The following is a 23,778-nucleotide window of genomic DNA, read 5'->3' on the forward strand; positions in this document are numbered from 1 at the left end:
ATTGGGTTACCTTCATCAAATACATTAACAACATTTTCATTAATCAAATACTTAGAATACTATACGATAATAATATAAAAACTACCATTGAAACTGTTCATGTGACTGTCATAACTATTCACCAGCACAACGCATCGGTCTGCCGTTTGCGTGTGTCTACATGCACGCGCACACCAACTGACAACACTGGCGGCAACATACATTGAGAACCTGACAGGCTCTGGCTAACAAGATATACTAGCAAATTAGAATGGAGCACAACTAAACCAAACAAAAGTACAAAGTACTGAGAAACTTAACATACATGTTACATACACTTAAACATTAAAATACTGACGTTCACTCGACGCTATACCTGTTTTATAGTTCATACAGAAAGACGAGAGAACGGAAGCTGAACTGACGGTAGCTTGCTAACTTAATCTAGCTTCTGCTAGCTCGCTAGCTACAGTATAAAGAAAATACTTCTAAACATTCTAAATCACATTTCTACACATGACATGACTTTTTACACTACACAAACGTACTGGTGAAATACTCTTTTGATACATATTAACAGAAATTGGAAAGGTTTAAAAATATACCTGTGGGTTGAAAAGAAGTGGAGATACAGAAATTATGTCTTTCTCAAGCACTGGACGTTTATTTCTGAGTGCTCGAGCTACCGTCTCCACGGCAACCCACTACGGTAAAGCAGTGTAACATCGCCATCTACTGGCATGAAGTGAAATACATGGGAATGTTATCTTAAATGTAATAAAACAAAAAAAATAGGAGGGGGTAACTGTTTAATTAAACTAATATAAGAGGCCATTTTCTCTACCCATTACACTCTCCCCTACTTTAAAAGATGTCTCCTGACATCCAGAACTAAACTGGACTACTGGCTACAGTGGTACTCACAGACTATCGGTCAGGACGTCAAGTAAGTACGGTCTTCAGGAGTCATCAGTCTGAACAGGAAGTAAGCCAGTATGTCAGTCACAGGTAAGTAGTATGGAGGTAAGGTTCTATGTCAATGTCAGTGTCTTTCATGTCCTGGTCAATGTCAGTTCTACTATACATCCATACAGCTGGGGGAGGATAGTAGCACATCTCATGGAACACTGGGTAGGCCAGCATGGGCAAAGGGGTACAGTACATGGCATTTGTTCCCATTCTACAAGGCTGGTAGGAGGGTTCTCCTGACTGGTCATACATGAAGATGCTTCTGGGTTTAACTGGGCGGGTGGACCTCCTCAGTTGCTGATTTACCTCTCTTACTGGCTGAGGAACAGGCACAACATTTATCTCAGGATCCTGAGGACTTCCACTCTCCACAGCATCATCACTGTGTTGTTCCGGTCCTTCTACAGCTGGGGACAGATCTACCCTTCTTGGTACAGGCATTGGCTCTGCTGTCACCAAAGGGTCAGATGGTCCTGGCCACCATACATCCTCAGACTCAGGTGCTCGGCTCACTGGTTGATATTCTGGAGCCACAGCCCTCAGCTCACTGCGTCGCTCGGGTTGGGGTGGGTGGTGTCTAACAGCCTTCCTCTCATACACAGGCAAGGGTCTGAGGTTGTAGGAGTACTCTCCCTCATCATCTGAGGTGCCGACATCAGACTTGGCTGCTTCCCTGGGTGGCATATGACGTCTCCGTCTTTGGGGCTTCTGCTCCACACCAATGTCACGTACCTCAGGGCCGACTGGCAAGTCACTGACGGGCAAGAGGAGGTTGCGGTGGAGCACCCGGAGGGTCTGGTCACCTGTTTCAGCTTGAATTCGATATACCGGTCCATCTCCCAGCCTCTCGATGACACGGTGGATCTTTTGTTCCCAGTAAGATCGAAGTTTGCCTGGACCACCTCTCTCAGACAGGTTCTTGACAAGCACACGATCACCGGGTTGCAGCAAGGCTCCTCTGGCACCTTGGTCGTAGTGCCTTTTCCCTTTTTCAGACGACTTCTTGCTGTTCTCAGAGGCAATCCGGTATGCATCCTGCATCCGGGAAGCCCAGGTCTGTGCATACTCTTGCCGTGTCTGTGCCAGCCGATCTGGGTCGAGGTTGAATATAAGGTCAATGGGCAGCTGTGGATGTCTCCCAAAGAGGAGGAAGAATGGTGAGTAGCCTGTAGAGTCATGCTTCGTGCAGTTGTAGGCATGGACTATGCTGGGGAGATGGTCTTTCCACTCTGCCTTCTTTTCCTCATGGAGCGTCCTGAGCATCTGGAGAAGTGTTCTGTTCAGGCGTTCAACAGGGTTCCCCTGCGGATGGTAAGGAGTAGTTCGGGAGTGAGAAATTCCCGCCAGCTGCTGAAGTCTCTGGAACAGGGTGTTCTCGAATTCTCTGCCCTGGTCATGGTGGAGCTTTTGAGGGTACCCGAAGCGTGGAATGAAGTCATAGAAGATCTTTTCAGCCGCTGTTTTGCCAGACTTGTTTCGAGTTGGGTAGGCCTGAGCAAAACGGGTGAAGTGATCTACTACCACAAGGACATACTCGTAACCTCCTTTACTGGGATCAAGGTGAAGGTAATCAACAGAGAGCAGCTCAAACGGTGCACTAGTTGTGATTGAGCCCATTGGTGCTTTCTCATGCACAGCAGGTCGCTTTTGCTTGATGCATGGGCACCGGCGGATGACGTAGTCCTCGATGTCGCGCTGCATAAAAGGCCAGTAGAACCGTTGCCTTGCAAGGTGGATAACTTTATCAGCGCCAACGTGTCCCATGTCATCGTGCAGGTGTTGAGCACTGTTGACTTAAGTGCTTTGGGAAGGACCAGTTGTTGATTTTGTCCTGCATGCCTGTACAGAATACCATTATCCAGTTTCAGCCTGCTCCACTCATGCATAAGCCGTCGTGTTCCTGGTTGCATTGGACTCCGGTCTTTGTCTCGCGGATTCCATCCGCTCCCTTTCAACTGTATCACCTCAGAAATGGACTCATCTCCTGTCTGGGCAGCTCTGATGTCTTCTAGGGTGAACATGGGCGTACTCACCAGAGGAGGGTCGTCATCACAGGTGGAGATCTGAAGGGCGGCAGCCCAGGACACATCCTCATCCCTCTGAGCTTTATTCCCCTGCCAGATGGCGGATACAACCTCGGGTGGCATTGTCTCAGTGTACTCCTTCAGGTGGTCTTGGAGTTTCACTGGAAACCTGGACAGGGTATCCGCGTCAACATTCACCTTGCCTGGCCTGTACTTGATGTTGAAGTGGAAGTCGGCTAATTCACCAACCCAGCGATGTCCAACAGCGTTTAGCTTGGCCGTGCTCAGGACGTAGGTGAGGGGATTGTTGTCTGTATACACAGTGAACGTTGTTGCATAATACAGATAATCACGGAACTTATCGCATATGGCCCACTTCAGGGCGAGAAACTCAAGCTTACTGGAATGGAGATGGTAATTCTTTTCAGCAGGCGTGAGCGACCTGGACCCATAAGCAATAACCCGGAGTTTGCTGTTCTGTTCCTGGTATAGCACAGCCCCCAAACCTTCATTGGATGCATCAGTGTGCAGGATGAATGGCAAATCGAAGTCAGGGTAGGCCAAGATGGGGGGTTTGATCAGCATGTCCACAAGGCGGGACACAACAGCACTGTGTTCGGGTGTCCACTGAACTGATGTCCTGGATGGTAACTGACCACAGCGCTTGCCTTTTTGGGTGGACTTGGCTGCAACAGGACTCTTGTTGGATGGGGCCGGATGTTCTTGAAGTTTAAACAGTGGCCGGGCTATTCTGGAAAAGTCCTGGATGAATGAGCGATAGTAGCCCAAGAAACCAAGTAGAGCTCGGACCTCTCCGACATTCTTTGGCTCCCTCTCCTTCATCTGCAACACAGCTTCCAGGTCTTTGGGATCTACCTGAACACCTTCACTCGTGACCAAGCGTCCAACATATCTCACTTGGCGTTTGAACAGCTCACACTTTTTCGGGCGCAGCTTCACACCATGCTCTCTTAAGCGACACAAAACCTGTCTTAAGTCCTCAACATGGCCCTGGAAAGTCTTGGAAAAACAGAGCACATCATCCAGGTAAGGAGAGCAGCATTCATCTCTGAGACCAGCCAGCACGCCTTCCATGCAGCGTTGGAATGCTGCTGGAGCGTTGGTGAGACCAAATGGGAGGCGTACCCACTCATAAAACCCCCAAGGTGTGCTAAAAGCTGTCAAATGCCGGCAGCTCTCTTCAACAAAGCCTTGGTGGTAAGCACTGCCCTGGTCTAGTATAGAAAACCATGAGTTGCCTCCTAAATTGTCAAGCAGGTCTTGGATGCGTGGAAGTGGGTGGCGGTCAGGGATGGTTTTGCTGTTCAGCCCCCGGAAGTCAACACAGAGACGTAGGCTCATGTCCTTTTTCCTCACACAGACTACAGGAGAAGAGTATGATGAGGTGGATTTCCTGATCCAACCACGGTCAAGCAAGTTCTGAACATAGTCTTTTACCTCTTGATACAAGGGCTTTGGGATGGAATTGTAAGACTTTTGGACTGGTGTTTCATCTGTAAGGTTGACTCTAAGTTGGAGACCAGGCATACAACCAATGTCAGCATCGTCTTTGGCGAACACATCAGATTGCTCAAACAACATTTCCTTCACTAATCTCTGTTGATCCTCAGCTAGATGTGATACGTCAACAGGAGGGTGCCACATAGTCTGTCTGCCTTGTTCTTTGTTCAGGTAAGTCGCTGGATCTGTACTTAACTGGGCTGAAAGGGTTTGGACAACGCCATGCGGCATATGCTCAAGACTCCGGACAGGTTTCATGTCGGCCATTTCCTCAAGAGTGCCGAGAGTGATTCTTTGGGTCAAATAAATGGCATGTCGGGTTGCATTTTGGATGGGAATTTTAATGCATTTTGAGGGCCCACAGGGAATGTCAACTAATGCAGGGAACAGTTCCAGACCCTCAGGGCAGGTGTTTTCTATAAGAGGCTGGAACAGCATGGTACGGTTCCCTGGTAACCCCCTAACCCTGCACCTGACCTCATAGACTCTACCAGCAGGGATAGTGACACCTTTCTTGCCTGTGTGTACAGTACACAAGGCTGTCTCGTCAGTGGTAGTTATCTGAAGGGCAGAGACCAAAGCCTCAACTAAGTTCTTGGGGACACTTAAAGCGTCAGTCAGGATAGCAGTCACATTCACAGCGTTGTCATGCTCTTTGATGAGCTCAGCTATGACGTTACTACCTAACAGGGGACATTGACAAGTCTGACTGACCAGTAGGGGCACTCCAATTGTCACAGACCCATGGCGCTCACTACAAATCTGCAGGTCAACCTCTGCCCATCCATCAAGGGGAACTTGTGTACCATTTGCTGCTGATATTTCAAAAGGCTGATTGGCAAAGAGGGACTGAAGTGGTTGGATTTTGACATGGGGTGATGCTCTGTCTATCCAGGTTTTGCTGACCATCGTCACCTGAGACCCTGAGTCTAAAAGCATTTCAATGGGCACACCATTGATGTTGCAAGAGATGGTACAACGTTTCCCTATGAGCTGGGCGATGCATTTTTTTTTATCTGCTTGGCATGATATGGGTGGCGGCTTGATTTTAACAGTGGGCTGAATGCTGTTCACAGTCACTGGCTGCCCTGCTCCAGCGACCTCCTCCCGTTTCCCGACGACTTCCTCTGTAAACAGCCAATAGCTCGGTGTCCTGCCTGGCCACAGACAAAACAATGGGGACAGCTCATGGTTCCGCTCACTACGCAGTCGTGGCATCTACCTTTTTTGTCAGCTGACAGTGACTGTGGACGACTAACAGGTGTGCTAGGGTGGCCAGACTGTGTGTTAGGGCGGCCAGACTGTACACGTTCTGCAGACCTGTCGACGAGTGTCATGTGTCTGGTCAGTGAGGACACTTGGGCAGTCAGCTCTCTGATAGCGGCACGGTTAGCCTGTAACTCAACGTCAACTTGACTTGGTTTTGTCGCGTCAGTCTGTCCGTCATGGTCATATTGGGCAATGCTTACAGTCACAGGTCTAGACTTCGCTACAGCACCCAGGCGTTTTAACCTCCCCTCTTCCTCAGTCATGGACTTGGTCATCTGTTCTAACAAGAAGTCATCGCTAACCTGCATGTCAGAAAGAAAAGGTTTGATGTCATGTCTAACATAAGTGTTTCTCTCATTTAGACCTTGGTAGAGTGTGTGTAGAAAAGTACCCTGTACAAGCCTTCTGTCATAGCTAAACTCTACACCAGGTTGCTGTGACTCAAAAATAACTCTCTGCTTTAACCCCATAAGCCTGTAGAGAAACTGCTGTGGACTCTCTCTGTCATGTTGTCTAGCATTACTGAGCTCTTGAAAGAGCTCGGTTACACTTTTATCCCTGATGTGAGAGCGGAGGAACCTTTTTAACCCATTCACTGTTAAATCATCATGGTTAGTGAGCATTTCCCTGAAAGTACCTGGCTTAGTTATCTTAAGCACAGCTCTAATAATTTCAGCCTCGCTAAACCCCTCTTGTAAAGCAGTGTCAATCTGCTTACAAAGACCATTAAAAGAAATGTCAGAACAAGTGTCAGATATCTGATCACTGTGTATTTTACACTCTCTACGTGGAAGCAGAGCAGTAACATCAGACAGCCTGACTACCTGGTCTGTTACAGTTGAGGATAGGCTTGTCCTACCATGGTGGGCACCATGGATGCCAATGACGCTGGGCTGGGCTGGTCTCCCTGTAGGAGCAGGTGCATGAACATCTCTGTCCATGAGTGACGTGTGTGTGTGCATGTCCATGGATGACAAATGTGTGTGAGTGTCCGTGAACAACGGGTGTATGTGAAGGTCTGTGGACGACGGGTGGGTGTGAATGTCCACTGATGAATGTGGGTGGATGTCCCTTGTGGCGGGAGGTAAGAGTTGGTGTGTAGGAGTCAGTGTGCCGTCCATGCGAACGGTGGAAACACAAACCTCACCAGACCCAGAGTCTGCCGATGTAAGTTCCTGCAGCAGGTCCCGGAGGGAGAGGAGTTGAGCCATGCCTTCATCTTCCATTGCCTTCAACCTCTCGCTCCTGGTGTAGTCGATGATTAAGTCATAGAGCTCTGGCTCACTGAGGCCCTCAGTGCTTTCACCACCATCTTCAATTGACCTGGCAACTGACTGCAATTGACTGGAACTCAGTGCTGGAAGCTGTTTGATGATCTGGAGGATCAACATTCGCCGTGGGGTTGCTGTAGTCATCGTGACGTCTCACCGGTGACTGTTGCTCTCTGGATGACGCTCAACACAGCAGCCTTCCCTGAAGCCTGGACACCTGGTCTCACCGTCGCAATGACTGTCTACCTCGCTTTGCGATGCTGAATCCCGGACGAGCCCCCAATTGTTACCGGCCTCAGACCTAGGGGAATCTGGGCAGGTACAAGACCACAGGCTGGATAGCACTGTGGGTTGAAAAGAAGTGGAGATACAGAAATTATGTCTTTCTCAAGCACTGGACGTTTATTTCTGAGTAAAAAATCATTCAAGAGAACAATAACAGATAGGCCTAGCACACACTATGGCACTGGACATATTCCAAAACATACAATTATAAAATATACTATAATAATATAATATATCAATATAATATAAACATTGAAATACCTCTTGATATTATAAACCATAGTTTCAAACATTACTAATATAATAAATGTAATCAATAGACCAATATAGAAAGCATTGGCATATATAATATACAATACAAAACACTTTACCTAGATAGTATGAAATAGACAGTGGTATACCTTTATAATATATCCAATATGCTTCAACAAATAACACTATACATCAAATGACATTGTATGTAAACCATACAATGTCCTAATACATTCCAGTATAGGCTACATATACACAGGCTACTTGGCTATCTTGTTATCAATTAATTCTTCAAAGTGAACACCCATAAAATAACAACGGTTATATTGGGTTACCTTCATCAAATACATTAACAACATTTTCATTAATCAAATACTTAGAATACTATACGATAATAATATAAAAACTACCATTGAAACTGTTCATGTGACTGTCATAACTATTCACCAGCACAACGCATCGGTCTGCCGTTTGCGTGTGTCTACATGCACGCGCACACCAACTGACAACACTGGCGGCAACATACATTGAGAACCTGACAGGCTCTGGCTAACAAGATATACTAGCAAATTAGAATGAAGCACAACTAAACCAAACAAAAGTACAAAGTACTGAGAAACTTAACATACATGTTACATACACTTAAACATTAAAATACTGACGTTCACTCGACGCTATACCTGTTTTATAGTTCATACAGAAAGACGAGAGAACGGAAGCTGAACTGACGGTAGCTTGCTAACTTAATCTAGCTTCTGCTAGCTCGCTAGCTACAGTATAAAGAAAATACTTCTAAACATTCTAAATCACATTTCTACACATGACATGACTTTTTACACTACACAAACGTACTGGTGAAATACTCTTTTGATACATATTAACAGAAATTGGAAAGGTTTAAAAATATACCTGTGGGTTGAAAAGAAGTGGAGATACAGAAATTATGTCTTTCTCAAGCACTGGACGTTTATTTCTGAGTGCTCGAGCTACCGTCTCCACGGCAACCCACTACGGTAAAGCAGTGTAACATCGCCATCTACTGGCATGAAGTGAAATACATGGGAATGTTATCTTAAATGTAATAAAACAAAAAAAATAGGAGGGGGTAACTGTTTAATTAAACTAATATAAGAGGCCATTTTCTCTACCCATTACACTCACACTAATCCCGACGCAGTGAGCTGCCTGCTACAACTCGGGGAGTGCTCGGGGAGCAGTGAGGGGTTAGGTGCCTTGCTCAAGGGCACTCCAGCCGTGCCTACTGGTCGGGGTTCGAACCGGCAACCCTCTGGTTACAAGTCCAAAACACTAACCAGTAGGCCACGGCTGGTGTGTGTGTGTGTGTGTGTGTGTGTGTGTGTGTGTGTGTGTGTGTGTGTGTGTGTGTGTGTGTGTGTGTGTGTGTGTGTGTGTGTGTGTGTGTGTGTGTGTGTGTGTGTGTGTGTGTGTGTGTGTGTGTGTGTGTGTGTGTGTGTGTGTGTGTGTGTGTGTGTGTGTGTGTGTGTGTGTGTGTGTGTGTGTGTGTGTGTGTGTGTGTGTGTGTGTGTGTGTGTTAGGAGCTGGTGGTGTCTCTCTATAAGGCGTTGGAGGCATCTCAGAGAGAGAAGCGGGCGTGTGCAGACTTCCTGTCTGTCTCTGGCGAGGACCAGCGTCTAGAGATGCTCCGTCACCGCGAGCGACAGGTTGTTCAGCTAAAGGCCCAGGTGGAGGATCTGCAGCAGCAACTACATGAGCGAGACACACAGGTGTGTGACAGACAGACAGGTCTGTGTGAGTGAGACAGGTGTGTGACAGACAAACAGGTCTGTGTGAGTGAGACAGGTGTGTGACAGACAGACAGGTGTGTGACAGACAAACAGGTCTGTGTGAGTGAGACAGGTGTGTGACAGACAGACAGATGTGTGTGAGTGAGACAGGTGTGTGACAGACAAACAGGTCTGTGTGAGTGAGACAGGTGTGTGACAGACAGACAGGTGTGTGTGAGTGATACAGGTGTGTGACAGACAGACAGGTGTGTGACTGACAGACAGATGTGCTGAGGGAGAAACTTATGGATGTGTGTCTGAGTGTGTGTATGTGTGTGTTGTAGGTGTGTGAACTTGAGGAAGCCCTTCAGCTGATGCTACAGAAGAACCAAGCCAAGCAGGAGGTGGTACTGAAGCTCTCCCAACAACTGGCTGACTACACAAGCGACACAGACACAGACACACACACAGGCGACACACACACACACACAGGCGACATACACAATGCATCCAGACCTGAAGAGAACCTGAAGCAGGAGAACCGACACCTGATGGTGAGTGAGTGTGTGTGTGTGTACACATCTTCTCTGCCCTGTTTTTCTTCTTCTCAGGACATATATTACATATTACATGAGTTCCAACTCAGATCCTTGATATAAACAGTATCTATGTGTGTGTGCGTGTGTGTGTGTGTGTAGTGTGTGTGTGTGTGTGTGTGTAGTGTGTGTGTGTGTGTGTGTGTGTGTGTGTGTGTGTGTGTGTGTGTACACATCTTCTCTGCCCTGATTTTCTTCTTCTCAGGACATATATTACATGAGTTCCAACTCAGATCCTTGATATAAACAGTATCTATGTATGTGTGCATGTGTGTGTGTGCGTGTGTGTCTGTTTGTGTGCATGTGTGATTGTGCATGTGTGTGTATGTGTATATGTGTGTGTGTGTTTGCGTACATGTGTCAGGATGACCTAGAGGCGTATCGTACCCAGAATAAGTTCCTGAACTCTGAGATCCATTATCTGACGCAGCTTTGGAGGCAGAGTTCCCAACAGGAGAAGAGCCTCATGGTCAAGGTGTGTGTATGTGTGTGTGTGTGCGTGTCTGGTATCATTCTGTATGGCCATTTGTATGTGTATGTGTTGTAGTATTAAACACACATGTACAGCTGTAGTTTGAATATATGCGTGTAATATGTGTGTGTGTAGTATGATATATGTGTGTTTGTGTGTATAGTATGATATGTGCGTTTAATAAGTGTGTGTATATGATGTGTGTGTTGTGTGTGTATAGTACAATATATGTGCGTTTAATATGTGTATAGTATGATATACATCTTGAAAGTAATTGTGGTGAATAATTACTTAATATTAACTTAGACTGGCAAACTTCAGAAACACTCAGGAATCAGGTTTATTCTGTTACAAGCAGAGAGGATAAAAATGGTCTATGGTCTATGTAGGCCATGGCACAGAGGCCATGGCCTCTGGATCAACCTCTCTCTCTCTCCTTCAGTTCCCCATCTAGTTCTCGTTAGTCTGACAAACATTGCAAGTTAGTCACTTTTGTATGGGTTAAACAAAGGAAGAATTGGAGGCAAAACAAGCCCACATGGTTGGTTCTCCAGTTGGCATCAGACACACCTACTCACACACCTACTTCACACCTATCTGAAGAACATGAGGAGAGATATCTTATATATCAGAAATATCACTTAAAGAATGTTCCAAACATTCTCACAATCAAATCATTACAATCCTTGTACTGAGACTATTACAATGATACCAAACATGAATATATTTACATTTCATGACACATGGATACATTATAGCAAGGTAACATCCTTTGTCTTCTGATCTGGATCTGATAGCCCTTGGAACCAGTACATTAGCATTTCATTGGGGGAGGGGAGGGTGTCTTTTGTTTAATGCCAAGAGGGGCCACATGGCTAACTAAACCCTAAAATAATTGCTATCAATCTCAAACCCTCAAAATGTCAGGTGGTGCAACCATCCGAGCAAATTAACACTACGTGAAAAGTATTAAATATAGGATTTAAAAGGTAAGGAAATGAAAATAAATATGGGGGCATAAAAAAAAAAAACTTTGTCCAAAAATATGCATATCTGAAATCAGGGCGGTGCAACTGCATTCATAGAATGTTTATTTTGAATTGAAGTAGGAAAAAAGTAAACAGGATATTGCCTCATCAATAGGTCCCCAAGTGAACTTTACTGATCAGGGGGGGAGGAGACATTGTTGCGACATTGTGCCACCTGACATTGTTTGGGTGGTGAAATTGCAAATACAGTCTAAAAATGTATTAAAACCCCTGTAAATGTTGCACAGCCAATGAGACTTGTTTACACACAGCCTTCCAACTTCAAAACATACATTCTGTCAATTAAGATAATAAGAAAACACGTTTTTAAAAGCCTGATTTGTCAATTACCCGTGTTTAGCATGTACATAGTATGATACATTTGTGTTTAATATGTGTATGTATGGTATGCTATTTGTGTGTTTAATATGTGTGTGTGTTTGTGTGTGTGTGTGTGTGGTAGTGTGCATTATTAGAGGCCCACAGCTGTGAGAAAGAGAAACGCTACCTGAGTGTGTTACACCAGCTGAGAGAAAGCAGTGTGTGCAGTGAAACTCACAGACAGGTGCACACACACCAACTCCGCGCACTGATAGATGACGCACTGCAGGGAGCACTGAGTGTGAGCCCTACCAGGTAACATGCACACACACACACACACACACACACACACACACACACACACACACACACACACCTCTCTCTCTCTCTCTCTCACACACACACACACACACACTCTCTCTCTCTCTCTCTCTCACACACACACACACTCTTTCTCGCACACACATACATGCACACACACACACACATGCACATATTCTCTCTCTCACACACACACAGTGAGTTTGATGCATATGGTTTTACGGACTACAGGCCTGCAGATGTACACACTCACACACGCGCACACACACACACACACACAGTTATGGATAATCCTAGTTCACTCACTCTAGTGTCTCAAATTTCCATAATGGATTTCTTGATAGAGTCTCTCTCCTCTCTCTGTGCAGCGAGTTTGATGCGTATGGCTTTAAGCTGGTGCCAGACTACGCGCCTGCAGACGTGCAGCTGATGATGAGGTTGAACGCGCTGGAGCTGCGCACCCGGCGCCTGCAGCCGGAGGATGAGCGCCCCCTAGTGGCTCGCTGGGAGCAGCTCCTGTCCGGCTCCAGTGCCTCCCACTGCCCGTCCAACCCAGCCCACCTGCTCTGCCCTTCGCTGGAGATCAAGAGCCTGCTCAGGGCCGGCGTGCCGCAGAAGTACCGCAGACGAGTGTGGCGCTGGCTGGTGTGGGTTCGCACGCGGGCCGTGAGAGAGAGCAGCCCTGACCGGTACCACATCCTGACCCAGAACTGCCACCTGGCGCCTAGGACCGCCGCCCACCAGATCCAACTGGACCTGCACCGCACCCTCACAACCAATCAGAGGTTTAGCTCCCCCTCAAGTCCCATCCACGAACAGCTGCGCAGAGTCCTACTGGCCTTCGCCTGCCACAACCCCACTGTGGGCTATTGCCAAGGCTTCAACAGGTACACACACACACACACACACATACACACTGTGGGCTACTGCCAAGGCTTCAACGGGTACACACACACACACACACACACACACACACACACATGCACACACAATTCCACTTTCGTCTACTGCCAAGGGTTAAACAGATACACACACACACACACACACACACACACACACACACACACACACACACACACACACACACACACACACACACACACACTACTGTGGGCTGTCAAGGGTGAATCAGGTATGCAATTCCACTCTCACTGAATTGAACTGAATGTGTGTATGGTTTCAGGTTAGCGGCACTGGCGTTGCTTGTTTTAGAGGATGAAGAGGAGGCGTTTTGGTGTCTTGTGGCCATTATAGAGGCGATCATGCCTCCAGACTACTTCAGCAAGTCCCTCCTGGGCTGCCAGGTACCCAGCTGTGAACTTTAAACTTTAGCCTTCAACCTCAACCTTTCTACACATCCATCCTGACCCTACTTTTTACTCTGTAGGAATCTCTGTTGATGTGAGTATTAATGTCTGTGTGTGTGTGTATGTATGTTTTTGTATCTGTGTGATGTGTGTTTCTGTGTGTGTGTGTGTGTGTGTTTGCGTGTGTGTTAGGTGGACCAGTGTGTGTTCAAGGAGCTGCTGGCTGACAAGGTTCCCCGCGTGAACGTTCACCTAGAGGCCCACTCAGTGGACGTGGTCAACGTCAGCCTCAAATGGTTCCCTGTCATCTTCCTGGAGGAGCTGCCCAGCGACATTTTGTTCCCTCTCTGGGACGCCTTCCTCTACGAGGGCAGCAAGGTGTGTGTGTGTGTATGTGTGTGTGAGTGTGTGAGTGCGTGTGTGTGTGAGTGTGTGTGTGTGTGAGTGTGTGTGTGAGTGTGTGTGTGTGTGTGTGTGTGTGTGTGTGTGTGTGTGTGTGTGTGTGTGTGTGAGTGTGAGTGTGGGTGTGTGTGTGCGGCTTGATCAAGGAACTCTCTGCCATCCCCACTGCTACTACAGGAACTAACTCGGCCAATTCTGCCAGGAACCAAATAAACATTCCCATGTTTCTTGTCAGTACCCCTTTACACTGGCAAAGACCCACACCAGACAGAGGAGAGCTCAAAGAAGTTGCCAGTAACAGTTTTACACTAAACAAACATTCTTTTACACCCACGTTTAGGTGTGAATGCATAGCTGCCATCTATTCAAAAAACCTTGAAGTGAGATTTGGTACAGTAGGGCTAACCAAAATTTTGTCACATACACACCTGTTTTGTTTGGCTCATTCATCATCATCATCATCATCTGTACAGCAAAAAATAAAAGATACAACATTTTACCATTTCATACCATCAGTGGTTCTCAGTGTTGGGACCAGGGTTCCAGAGTTAAATTAACATTAGGGTATCAAAGGGATCTACTACTAGGCCACTGAAATTCTAAAGAATGAGAACCACTGATTTACATAAATTGGAATTCTTACCAAACAAAATAGAAATAGAAATAAACATGTTTGGTTATTGGCTGAAACTGCGTTCCTCTGATGTTGTGTCATCCTCGGGAGGTTGAGGGAAGGGAAGAACATTTTGGGTTACACTTTACTTGAAGGTATCTACATAAGAGTGACATGACACTGTCATGAACGTGTCATAAACATTAGAAACAAGTCACAAACGTTTCTGACATAACACTTCTGTCACTTCTGTCATTAAGTGTCATTCGGTTTTTGTCATGACAAGTTAGGGTTAGGGTAAGTGTTAGGGCTATGACAGTGTCACTCTTATGTAGATACCTTCAAGTAAAGCGTCACCAAATTTTGTATATTTTAACGTTTAAATGCATCAATCAGGGGTGCGTTTTTAGAAAAGTTAGCAACGACGTTGCTCAACCACCGTGGTACGACGCAACTTGCGATCAAACAACGACGTTGTAACACCTGTTTTCAGAAAGCATCGTACCTGTGTCGCAATTCGCTACCTTCGCCGTTCGAACACCGTAGTTCCAACAACGTTGTTGATGATGCAGCGATACATATCATTGGTGGAAACAGCGGTAACGTGTAATACCCCACCCCCTACAAATTCTCTGCCACAGCCTATGTCAACATTTGTTTGTGTGTTAAATATCTATGTTAAAATATCTTTTAAATGGCCTCTGAGGCACAACAATAGGTTTTGACCCTAAATATTTATGCATCGAGAGACCATTAGGAACTTGACATCAGTCAAAAACAATTGTTTCAAATATAGTTGCACTGCTTTATTTGGTATTTCCACGTGTCACACTAGTTCAACTGCACGTAGTCAGAAGCAAGAAGACAATCTCACTTCATAAGAGAATTGAACCTACAACGTTCGGACAACAAGTCACCTGCTTTAGCCACTACACCATTAATCACTGTGGTGCTCTAAAGAGTCTTTAAACGCTCTAAAGAGTCTCTAAACACTTTCTAGAAACGCACCCCTGGTGCAGTTTGAAACACAATTCAGAGATTAGACTTGATTATTTTTATCTATGGATGGAAATATGTGTCCTGTAACCTAAGCTATAGTTATGATGATACTGCAATAAGTTCTCAAACACAATTCATATATGCTGAGTTTCACTTGAGTACACACAAAAAAGTGTACATTTCAGCACTCCATGAAATTATGCAGAAGTGGTCAGTGGTGTTGTTCAGCTAGTTCATCCAGAGACTTTCTAATGAGGAGACACAGCACTCCAAAAGTCCTCCATAGAAATGCATGGGGTTAGTTTGTAACGGCAATATGGCAGTTGTCTACGCATATCACACCCCTTCCGCGGCAAAACGTTGACATGTGAATACATTGAGCAAGATTAGTGTCATGAAGCCTTGCGCAGGCACATTTCTACCGAAATAGATGTCCGATAAGTGGCCAAAAAGCGTTGCAATATGGCCACCGAGTGGAGGGATTTAAAGGACTTTGGTTAATCTAAGATAAGATACAGGACAGTTTGGGCTACCCATAGCTGGGAAAGTATGATGTGATAATATTTGCACCAGTCAAGAAAAAAAAAATTGTGTCTCATCATTTTTTTTCTTCATATTTTTGCATTAATATCACAAGGAAGTATGCTAGTAGAAATATATATTCATATCTGTGTAAGTGGGATTGTCTGGAATCTGGCAATATAAGAACCACAATGGTAGGATACTCTATGGCAGTGGTTGTCAAATGGGGGTATGCGTACCCCTGGGGGTACTTGAAGGCACTCCAGGGGGTACGTGATATTTTAAAATATACATATATTTAAAAAGTAGAATCCATGCAAAAATACTTTAAAAACAATTATTTAATAAATATTTCAGGAAAATATAAGTTCATAAATGAATTTTATACTTCAGTAGGCTATTCAATTTCACTATCCTAAAAACCCAGAGTCCCCCCCATACCAGGATGGTTCGACCCAACCTGTCACATGCCACCCACTATCACCTGTCAATCACTGTCAAAACTCAAACGATGGAATTGTGTAATTTTTGTGAAAACACGGAGGGACAAGTGGCTTTTTTTCTCAACTAAAAATGCTTTGCGCTGGTTAGAGGGTACTTGGCTGAAAAATATTTCATAGGGGGTACATCCCTGAAAAAAGGTTGAGAACCACTGCTCTATGGCTTTTGTGGAAAACGGGTGCGCACATCCAAAATATATTTTCACAGGTGCCAGACAAAACGTGTCGGAGAGAGAGGGAGATGGTCTGCACACTGTATATGAGCTCCACCAAGAAATTTATTTACTCTAAAAAACCATCGTTTCGATCTGTTGAGTAACCGGATTACTCAGGAATCACTTATTATACAGAGACATGCTTTATATCCTCATATCCGGTAAGGTCTGCTGTTTATCATGATGTAGGGTTTGCGTGTTGAGTGAAGAGTTTCTGCGTTCTGCGTGCAGAATTCAAATATGATTACATTTCATGTAAGTTCAAGTTAGTTTTCTCACGGGTCTAGTGACGCCCCTGCTAAGGTAGAACAAAATCTCGGACGTTTTTGAAATTCCGACCGGATGCATTTTTTAGATCCCAAATAAAGGACATGCCGGGGGAAATGTGAATGTCTGGTCACCTGACATTATGTGACTGACCGGGTTGACACTGCAGCGTGTGAAATCGGGGGTGTGGCGTGAGAGCCTGTGAAGCCAATCAAATGAGTGAGTCTCACAGCCAATGCATGAGAGTTGGTACTCCTGTGAATGTGCATTCATTCATTCATTCATTCATGTGAAGTCGTGTTTGTGCACAAGTTTGTTTAAGTGTTTGTTTAAGTTACTTCGTAACTGTGGAGCAGATATGTGTTGACAGTGTGTCTGTGTGTGTATGTCTGTGGCATGCACATATGTTTGCCTATGTATGTATGTGTGTGTGCAGTGCACTCCAAGGTCTAAATTCTACGTAAAAATGGTAAATTGGTATACTTAGTTTTGCCATTCCACTCTTGAATTATGAACCCGTGTTTACTTTATAAAACTCATATTACAATAAGCACTGAAGTCATATCACAATATGCACTGGTGTGTGTGTGTGTGTGTGTGTGTGTGTGGTCAGGTCATATTACGCTATGCTCTGGCCTTGCTGAAGTATAAGGAGGACGAGATTCTGAAGATGCAAAACAACACTGATATCCTTCAGTACCTCTTCTTCTTCCCCAGCACCATCACTGATGTCAGGTCTGTCACTTCACACTCACCAAACACACAAACTGTGTGTGTGTACATGTGTTTGTCATCAGATGGTGTGGGCCCACAAGAACACACACACACACTCATAGAGACATAAGCTCATGTGCCACTGCTAATGACACACACACACTCATGTCTAAACTCTCTCCCTGACAGGAAGTTGCGTAACATAGCATTTGGTGAGATCAACCCATTAACCAAGAAGTACCTGCGCAGCAAGAGGGCGTGGCATCGCCAGCATTTAGAGGCGGAGCTTCAAGAGCGGGAGGCGGAGCTGAGGGAGCAAAGCTCCCAGCATGCCGAGCGGCACGACAAAGCACTGGACGACATCGCCAGTGACGACGATGAACTCAACTGACCTTGCACAGCTTCATCTGAAAGACACACACACACACTTATACACACATTTGCCCAGTCATACACACACACCTGCCTGAGCCGCACTCAGCTCAAACTCTCCGTCTTCACACTCCTCAAAGTCTCGCTCTGTCAGGGCCACAGTAGGTCAGTCTCTTCCTTGAAATGCAAGATTTTATTAGGCTGGACCTCTCTTGTCTTGGGCTTAAGTTGTAAGATTTAATTTTAGCTCACAAGTTTTTGTTGTCATCGTTCAACATAATCAATGATAAGCATGCATCAAGGTAAGTAATTGCATAGAAGGGGGGAGCTGTGGTGCAACTGACAACTGGGGTGACAGCACCCATACCACAGTCGGGTCCATGTGCCCACAGAGTTGGGTTCGAGTCCAACCCATGTCCTTTCCCAATCCCACCCCATCTCTCTCTCTCCGCTACTCGCTTCCTTTCACTCTCTTTTTTATTTATTTATTTGTCCTTTATTTCACCAGGGAAAAGAACACATTGAGATTGGTATCTCTTTTTCAAATGGGCCCTGGCCAAGAAGGCCTCTTCACGGTCCTATTGGACTAAAGATATAGAAAGCCCCCAAAAATATTAAGCAAAATCTACTCTTTCAATCTTCAATCTAATATCTGATCAGTTATAAATCACTCTAGTACACTATAATCTATCTACAGGGTTGTACTACTCATAATCAACCTGACATGCTAGGTCATCATTACTCTGACCCATACATGCAGCTTCAAATGTGGACACTAGGTGGAGACCGACTCTGGACCATCAACCTATATAGCAAGTCACTGCATGCTAATACAGTACATCCGCACACTTTAACACAACATAACAGTCAACACACGTGGGTGTGAAGAGTTGTGGACACAGCCTATATGTGTGTGAGTGTGTATGCATTAGCATGTGAAAGATTGCATGTGAATCCCATTTTCACAATAAAGGGGCTAAGACTCTTAGCATTCTATGAGATTTACAGAGAAACTACTTCCAAAGCAGTTGTGTCTACTTTACATGACAAATACATGTATTACTACATTATTAGATTAGATGAGATTCAACTTTGTTGTTGTTGTGCAGAGTAAAAATAAGGTAGCATTTAATCAAAAGTGCAAAAGAACAAAACTGTGTACAGAATAAATTATATGACAGACCTACAGCATGGCTTGTGTTATACAGTATACAGTTGGATGTATGTCCAAAATACACTAAAGTCTGTGCAGTGTGTAAACTACAGTATGCAGTATGTTCAATGTATATGCAATATAGAGACTCTGAACAGTGTGAGAGGTTCAGTCTAAAGATATGCAACTGTAGGTTGTGCCGTACATACAGAATCAGAGCAATGTGAAAAAAGAATTGGCGTATGTGTTTGTTGTAACATTTTCAGTCTACCACATCAATCACATCCAAAAGAAGTGTGTGTTGTATTATACTATCTGTAATGGCTATTTGTCCTTACGTTAACAAAAACAAAATCAAACAAATCAAATGGCCATATCCTGGCACCGTGTGGATTAAGCTTTACGCAGGTCAACAAAACAATTCAATGTCCATACCAGAAAAGGCATTTCAATGTTGGTTTATTTAACATTTCGTCAGCAAGTTACAGCCAGCAAGCACAGCCTTCACCTCTCTGATCCCTGGTAAAAGAAAACATATGCCCCGGTGCCCTGTCAGACCCATCCCACTTGACCTACATATGTAAATTTTGCACCTGACGGCCCATTCAATTAACAATTAAACTCCCATAATGGAAAACAAAAATACAAATAATAAAGAAACATAAACCCAGTTTAACATAATAACAAATAATAATAATAATAATGATGATAATAATAATAAATCAAGGATGTTAATACTAAATAAAATTTAACCACAAATAGCTTCAACACTATCCATACCAAAAGACAGATGACTTTTGATAAACTGAATTAACCCCATAGAAATAGCTTTCATCTGGAAATTAAATTCCATGAAAGGGACTGGGAGGCACGATGCTGAAGTTAGCCCCAGATTCAACATGTCAGTATGAACACTATTGTCAAACCATCTAGAGAAAACATGGACTTATGTTGATTGTAATATACATTGTTCCATTTTGTGAGGTGAGAAGTTGTGAATGAAACAGTCACGAAGACACTTGGTAGGCTAAATTTAGATAAGGTAGGCCAATAGCCTAACAGTAGTTTGGTACTGAGGTTTTGTCACCTCACATTTTAGAACAAAAGAAAGACCACCAATTCTGTTGAATATATTGTAACGATTTTATAGCGACACACACAGTTGTCCAATCAAAGGTTAATGCGGAAGCGGGAATCAGCCAACACATAGACCAAGACCAAGACACCATTACATAGCAAACACAAGGGAAGTCAATAAAACAAGCACGATACACGAACAGGGTTGTCACATACAATACACCGGGTAAAACACATGAGGTAAAACCTAAAGAAAGACTACACAAGCTAACACATACATGACAAGGAAAACGCAATTACACAAACTAAAACCAGAGCCCGTCTACGGAGAGCCTCCCCACTCTCTATTAATCCCATACAAACCGAATTTGGCTGCAGTTCACCAGAGTTCACCTAGATGGCGATCGCGGGCGAGTTCAAAATACATGGGGTCCTATGGAGCTACATGGCAACATTTATTGTTTTCACCTATTTAACAACTGAAACCCTCAGATTTTATTTTATTTTTCGCAAAATGGATATGGATTATCAATCAAAAGTGAAATAATCTGGGAGTCATGTCCTTTGGTTTTCTTACAGGTTGGGTCGTTGTTGCGCTAGCATTGCATTGACACTAGCATTGATGCTATGCTATGCTATGATCATGCTAATGAATGACGTCATTGACACGTTTGAAAGGCTTTTTAGAACAATTAAGTGACTTTAATATATATAATATATAATATATTATAATATAATACTCAACCAAGTGTATTGTCTTTGTCTCCTCTTTCGAATACAATATTCAAATTACTTGAAAAAAAATTATATCCCGAGAAAAGTGGATTTTGAGGGGTACAGCTCCATAGACCTCCATTCATTCTGGACTCGCCCACGAGCGCCCCTAGATGCAGTACCACACCGGAAGAGTTCCGAGAGTGAAGGTTCTCCCCTTATTAGACATTCCCTGCTAAAACCGACATTACACAAACCAGCATTCACACACATTGCATTCTGGGAGGCTAGCACTCAGTCCAAAAGGCACCGATGTTACAATATGATTAGGAATAAAGAACCAAGGAGTTAAATTGTAAAAGTCATCTCTTCTAAATAAATTAACAATAGGCTATCAGTAAAATCAGGAAAACAGGAATTTACTGAGTCCATAGTTTGTCATTTGTGACCTCATACATGAACACATTACTAAAGTATTAGGTATGATGGGCACATCATTATGAATTATGATGTATTAACCATGATCATGACTTTATTTTTCTGCCAAAAATGTGGTCATCACTGCTCAAATTCTCATAACTTTGGAGTTCTCTAAACACATGTCATTATTCACTACTTTAGTTGAGGGGCCACAGACAGAATGAATGCATGAGCAATTATCCTAAAATTCATGTAATCATGATGATCATGCTTAAGAAATCATAAATCACAATGATATACCCATCACACCTAATGCTTTAGTTGATGTGTTGTTCATACATGAGGTCATCATGAATGAGAGTATATGAATTCATGTCAATTCCTGATGATTAATAGGATATAAAGGATAAAGGAAGTCATGCATAAATCATGAATTAATTCATGCATGAATTCATGATAATTCATGTACCTTTACCATAAAGTGTTACCCATATTTCTTCATAACCTTTGTGTTAGTAAAATGATTAAATATCCTGTGAATTAATAGCTAGATTAATAACTTTATAACTAGTGCAAGTTCAAGTTCAAGTTACTTTATTTGTACCCAGAGGTAGATTTTGTTTGCAGTATAGAGTGCTTCAAGAGAATTTGCCAGAACAGGAGCACAGAGGATGCCATCTTTACGGCAATTCATTCTGCCCTGTCCCTCCTTGACATTAGCAACACCTACTGTATGTGAGAATGCTGTTCATTGACTTCAGTTCAGCATTCAACACCATTATCCCCTCCAAACTGATCACCAAACTCATTGAACTGGACATCAATACCTCCCTCTGAAACTAGATTCTGGACTTCCTAACCAACAGACCGCAGTCTGTTAGATTAGATAAGCTCACCCACTCAACCCTCACCCTGAACACCGGCGTGTGCTGAGCCCTCCTTTACTCCCTCTTCACCTACAACTGCATACCTGTACATGGCTCTAACACCATTGTCAAGTTTGCAGACAACACTACGGTGATTGCGCTCATCAGCAACAATAATGAGACAGCCTGCAGGGAGGAGGTCCAGCACCTAACATCGCGGAGCACCGACAACAACCTGGCTCTCAACACCAAGAGGACCAAAGACCTGGTCCTCACCAGCATCTCTTCTTCCTGAAGAGACTAAAGAACACAACCTCTCTCCTCAGATCCTGGTGAACTTCTAAACCTCTACCGCTGCACCATTGAGAGCATCCTCACCAACTGTGTCACAGTATGGTGGCAACTGCTCTGCCTCCGACTGGAAAGCACGGCAGAGGATGGTGAAAACTGCTGAAGAAAGTGCCCAAAATCGCCATTTTGGCAGCCATTTTGTTTGTGCTAATTAGATGGTCAAAAACTCAAAATTCTGCTTGGGAACAGGGCTAGTTGGATTCAGCACATGTTAAGTATGATAAAAAGTCCTGTTCCCAACAGGGGGCGCGCACGGAGCACGCGGGAGAGTTCAGTCAAGGAAGTAGGCTAGGCTGTTTGCAAGGATCCGGGTCGTCTCTTAATTAATGGGGGATTAAATCCCCCATTAATTAAGAGACAAGTCCTCTCATGTTTCTGCTGAAAAACTGCTGGTTTCATCTCAAGCATGCACGTATTATGAACGCATTTAAAGATGCGTTTTTTATTATTAGTAGTATTTATGTAGCCAGTCGCCAACATTCCAAAAACGGAATATGCGGTTATATTTCACAACTTTTGCGAAGTAGGGGAGACCGGGGTTGGTTGTCACACTCATCAGATCTCACTAACTAAAGGGTGTTGTTAGAAACCATTGATACAAAAGATGTGCACCTAAGGTTCACCTAAGGATATTTCAGGAGTAGGAGGCATAACATTTAGATTTAGGACTGAACTAAACATTTAGGACTGAACTGTTTTTTCATGTGAAAATGTAAATATCAAGGACTCTGGTAATTGTCTTCTAGTATTTTGCACGGTTGGTTTATAACAAAACCGTTCTTTTAAAAGTATTAAGGGAGATATGATTTAGATACATATTTTCTTAGCTACAGTACAACATGTGGTTGTTATTCTTAACTTTAACAAAAAATCTCAGTTGGGGTTGCTTGTCACACTGTCGTCGGGGTTGGTTGTCACATGTAATATTATTACAATGTTAATTAAAGGGAGTATCATTTAGGAAATGCTTTTATGCAAAGCATTAAGGTTTCAAACTCATTATTTCTCAGGCATCAGTGGCACTGCTGCTCCACCCAACCAGATTGATATTTGAAGAATATTTAGATTTACTACGGGATTATACATTATTATATCAATATGATGTTACACGAGGATGAACTGCACTTGATTTTTCCTGTGAATGTTGTTTCAGGTCAAGCAATGCTATGTTGCTGCATTTCAATGAAATTAAACCTTTTCAATTTGTTTTTAAGAATGCCTCAATTTTTTTAT

At 43.9% G+C, this 23,778-nt stretch overlaps 1 protein-coding gene across 1 annotated transcript in view; it reads left to right on the forward strand.

The window, feature by feature from the left end:
* tbc1d2 (TBC1 domain family, member 2) overlaps window positions 1-18,980 on the forward strand; it is a 32,081-nt gene extending 13,101 nt beyond the window's left edge. Inside the window, exons 7-15 of the mRNA XM_042060735.1 lie at window positions 9,127-9,315; window positions 9,660-9,869; window positions 10,276-10,386; window positions 11,875-12,047; window positions 12,422-12,940; window positions 13,237-13,357; window positions 13,553-13,738; window positions 17,492-17,613; window positions 17,782-18,980. Of these exons, the coding sequence (XP_041916669.1) occupies window positions 9,127-9,315; window positions 9,660-9,869; window positions 10,276-10,386; window positions 11,875-12,047; window positions 12,422-12,940; window positions 13,237-13,357; window positions 13,553-13,738; window positions 17,492-17,613; window positions 17,782-17,983 (1,833 nt within the window). The 3' untranslated portion in view covers window positions 17,984-18,980. The remainder of the gene's footprint in view (window positions 1-9,126; window positions 9,316-9,659; window positions 9,870-10,275; window positions 10,387-11,874; window positions 12,048-12,421; window positions 12,941-13,236; window positions 13,358-13,552; window positions 13,739-17,491; window positions 17,614-17,781) is intronic.
* The last annotated feature ends 4,798 nt before the right edge of the window (window positions 18,981-23,778 follow it).

The sequence above is a fragment of the Alosa sapidissima genome, chromosome 14 (assembly GCF_018492685.1).
Source record: "Alosa sapidissima isolate fAloSap1 chromosome 14, fAloSap1.pri, whole genome shotgun sequence".
NCBI lineage: Eukaryota > Metazoa > Chordata > Actinopteri > Clupeiformes > Clupeidae > Alosa > Alosa sapidissima.